We start from the raw sequence: 4387 nt of genomic DNA, 5'->3' as shown, positions 1-4387 counted from the left end.
TGTGGAGTCCCCTTCTCTGGAGATTTTCAAAACCCGCCTGGATGCAGTCCTGAGTAATGTGCTCTGGGCAATCCTGCTTTAGCAGGGGAGTTGGACTAGATGATCTCTAGAGGTCCCTTCCAACTCTGAAAATTCTGTGATTCTGTGATTCTGTGAGGTGTGTAGATGCTGTACGACAGAGAAAGTAGATATCATTGTGCCTTTGAGAAAATCTTCAAGCAAGAGCCTTTTTGGAATTGTGTGAATAGAATACAGGAGCTGTAGGAAGCACTGAAGACATGGAGCTAGATGTACATAACATTATCGGCTAAAGGGCAGAAGGTTATGGAATAACTGTGCCGGTGGTGTGGAATACTACTGTGTTAGTTAGAAAAGCCACATTTGCAAATAGCTGCAGAAGGGAAGTACTGATTTAAGGTCAATGTATGGTGAAAATGTGTAGCTCAGATAATTTTTTAGGAATGTCTGTAGGAAAGAAAGAAGGAAGTGCAAGGCCTGTCATCAGCCAGAAGGAGTAAGCAAGTTTGCGTGAAGGAGTGCTAGGTGGAGGATGGGAATAGTTGGACCTGATATGGGTAAAGGAGGGAGGAGTAAATAGGAATCTCGGTGGGGAGAAGACTGATGGCAGTAACAGAAAGCCTAGAATTATGCCTCATATATCTTCTATGCCTATGACCATTTTCTGTCTGCTTCTAAATATTTCTCTCATACTATTAATTAGCAAGTGATCAAGTGAAATGACTAGTGAAAAGGCCAGTTTGTTGGCTGTACAGAAAATTTAGAAGAAGATCTAAACTGAGACTGCAGCCTATTTCTCTACCGTATGAATTGTCTGACAAACTTAATTGCAGCCATACATGAGAGGCAGCCTGAAAACATCACCCAGGAGGCTTAGTTCTTGGAAAGTCTGCATGAAGTCAGCTGCTGGACGCTAATTTACATAGAAATAGAGCGTATAATTGTATTAAAAAGGTTGAACAGGTTTGAGCTGAATTAGAACAGGAGCTGATCAGGAATTTTTTGAGACTCCTTTTGATATCAAACATGGCAAGCTAGTTGAAGCAAAACTTTTCACAGAAGAAAAGAGAGGACTTTCTAATTTTTTCACTTGAAACAGACTCTTAAAAAGTTATATTTCATTAGATATTTTCTAGACAAAACCTAAAGTTTTCTGATCCAAAACTAATTTTCATTTTGGTGTTTTAATTACATGCAATAGGTATTTCCTAAGATAATAAGCGGTACATCTCTAAATGATTCTTTTGAAGTGACATGTGAAAGCCTTGACCTGAAATTCTGTTTCAGTTATTGTGGCTGCTGCTGTGGCTGCGGTTGTTCATGCTATTATTATAACTCACAGAAGAAAATACAATTTACGTAAATATGTATGATGACTGCAGTCTGCCACAGATGATATGACTTCCACTGCACAGTTGTGCAGCATTCATTGCCCTTATCCACCCCAGAATGAAATCAGAAGGGTAACCCTCCCCAAATTCATATATTATAGAATAATTGTGGCTATTTCTTGAATGTTGAAGTCATGAAGATGATCACAAGCAAGTCTTGCAGACAATTTTAACAAATCATTAAGCTTTATTTCACTTGAATGTGCCCAGACTTGCATTTCAGAATTTAAAAAAGCTTTCTCAGCCTTAAATTAACAAAGGATAAGATGAATGAATCTGTATATGCAGTCCCTATAAAAAATCGTAAAAGCGCTTCATATCTGTCTTCAGCAGCCCTTTCAGCCAGAGGAAAACCACAGGCTTCTCGGAAGGAAGGTCATTCTCATATAAGGCTCTAAGGGAAACAGACCTTTGAAGTTCCTTGCATGTGGTGTCATTTCTGGGTTCCAGTTGTCTTTTGAAAGTTTAAAGGCTTTATTTTTGCTTTTAAACATGGAATCGGTATTAAAATAAAATGAAGAAATTATGAAAAATACTAGTGTTTTTAGTGTAATAGTTTTAAAGGCAAAGGATCAACATCCTTGGAAAATCCTTTTATTTTTTTAATCTGGAATATGTTTTTGGATCTTGGGTGAGAGGAAATAAGTATTCTCTGAATGTTATTATTGCAAGAATCTGATTATTATTGCTACTTTTGTTATTTGTGGGTTATATTTCCAAGTTCTTATCTTTAGTATGTTTCAGTATATTTTGGGAGAATACTGTTTTTTTTAATTCAGCTTTTCTGATGCCTAATATAACATGTATCTTCAGGTTGTCTATCACATTATCAATCAGAAATTAAAGGTAAAATAGAGACAAGATTTGTGGCGCCCCTAAGAAAAATCTTTCTGTGATTGTTTAAAATTTTGTGATGTTCATTTAAATAAGCAATTAGCTCCATGCAGATAGAAGTAGTTTTGGAGATGACTGAGCACACACCTTATCTAAGCACTTAAGTCTAGATGTATCTGCTCCAAGCGTCCAGGCAATGTTTAATGAAGACATGCACCTAATCCTGCCTTTCTATAGCCTTTTAGTTTTCAAGCTTATAAATTTGGAAATGCTGCTCGGAAAATAGAAAATGCAAGTTACTTATGGCACTAGTTCCTGCATGTGAAGCATGTTCTAGGGGGCAGAACCTGCTGAAACAAGCAGACTATGTATTTTCGATGCATTTAGTACAATAAAGAACATCTGAATGCTGTTTCCTATGATAGTTCCAGAGACAGATGCTAAAGAATATTCAGCATCTTGTTTTTTAGGTGACATTTCTGGAGAAAGGGACTGACATGAAAGTAATGCCTTTTTCAGAAATGAAACTCAAAATAAAAGCGTGTATGGCTGTTCACACAAATTATACAGGTATTGAAAATTATGTGTTAAAATACAGAATTTTAAGCTACTACAGTCTCATTTTATTTAACTGTTTACATATTTGCTTGTTTCTTTAGCACATGGAGGCAGACTTTTCAGAAATGAGAGATGAGCTGCAATCACGGGATGCTCTCTGGAGAAGGATACAACTGGAATGCCAACAGTTGCATGCAGAATTGTTGAAAATCAGAGGGTATGAAGATATGCAGGAAATTCAAATAAAGTATGTATGTTGAAGATAATATTCAAAGTACTTCTGAGCTAATAACTTTTTTTACATTTGATTTAAGTTAAGTCTGTTTAAAAAGATACTCTGAATTCAAATGTCAGATTCTAAACAATTTTAGAATAAACATTTTCATTAGCAATTATATATGACAAGATTGCAGGCAATAGGTGCAGGATCTGTTAAGAGGCTTTAATGTTGCCTAGATCTTTACAAATCAATGCCTTTCATTTATTTTTATTTATATGTTTACAATGCCATTCATTTTCTCAGCATGAAAACACTTTGGAAGTAGTGCAGTTAAGGTTCTCCCTAGCCTCCTTTGAGTAAAATGTTCATCTTTTTATGGTTTATCTAATCTACTATAGCTATTTGAGATTATCTGAAATACTAATCTACAAGGCATTTCAGGATTCGTTCTGCATGCACTTGCATTGTCCTTAATCTCCAGATATCTTGCAAGACCAAACCTGGTTTAGGCCAAATCCTTTCGTTGTTTATTTTTTTTCCATCAGTGAGCAGGTCTTCCACAGTTTTACACTGAGGAGAGGATACTGTAAGGTAAAGGTTATTGAACCTTTTCTGCTTGTTTCCTGTTTTGTTTATTTCTTATTTAAAGGCATCAATCATCTTGTGTGCAACTTACTGAGCAACTAGAAAATAAAAACGCTAAGTTATTGCTATTGGCACAAAGTCAAGAACACCAACAAGAAGAGCTAAACAAGGTATTTCATATTGTTAAGTATTTCCAGGTCTTAAGTGCAATATGTGATTTGAAAAAGAGAGCGGAGTACTGACCTTGGGTATGTGCGTATGCAGAAGAGATCAGGAAGATAAATTGTGGCTTTAGGAGAGTATGAGGTTTTCTTATATGAAAATGTTTTCCTATATGGCTGCATTGCCGGAGGTATTGTATAGCTGTACAACTGATATTCTGATTCGTTCACTAGCAACACAGCTCGCTACTTCATTGAAATAATGGAAGACAGCATGCCTAAGCATATTCAGATAATACCTTAGAAGTAATAAACCCTCCAAGGCTATGAGTAATTCATAGACTATAGGAGGGAAGTAGTAGTTTGTAGGTGGTCTCAGATGTAAGATATGCTAACAGAACTGATACCAGTCAGTAGGACGGGTACCCGCACAAGGCTAAGGTTAATCAGTCACCTACTGCATGGTCTAGGGCAGTGCTCTTTTGTTTGAACTGTGCATCACATTGCATTGCACATTTTGGAAGTACTGCATGCAAGCAGTAGTGGCATGGCACTGTGGCATGGCATGTGGCTTGGCAGGCCAAAACACTTTGGGAGCAGAGGGTTCTCAGAACTCATTT

General features: G+C 36.8%; 1 protein-coding gene across 1 annotated transcript in view; it reads left to right on the top strand.

Moving 5' to 3' along the window:
• CCDC67 (coiled-coil domain containing 67) overlaps positions 1–4387 on the top strand; it is a 43431-nt gene that overhangs the window by 21393 nt on the left and 17651 nt on the right. Inside the window, exons 7-8 of the mRNA XM_009881179.1 lie at positions 2903–3048; positions 3671–3776. Of these exons, the coding sequence (XP_009879481.1) occupies positions 2903–3048; positions 3671–3776 (252 nt within the window). The remainder of the gene's footprint in view (positions 1–2902; positions 3049–3670; positions 3777–4387) is intronic.

The sequence above is a fragment of the Charadrius vociferus genome, unplaced genomic scaffold (assembly GCF_000708025.1).
Source record: "Charadrius vociferus isolate BGI_N301 unplaced genomic scaffold, ASM70802v2 scaffold1, whole genome shotgun sequence".
NCBI lineage: Eukaryota > Metazoa > Chordata > Aves > Charadriiformes > Charadriidae > Charadrius > Charadrius vociferus.
The sequence above is the reverse complement of the archived record's forward strand: the minus strand, read 5'-3'. Positions and strand labels throughout refer to the sequence as shown.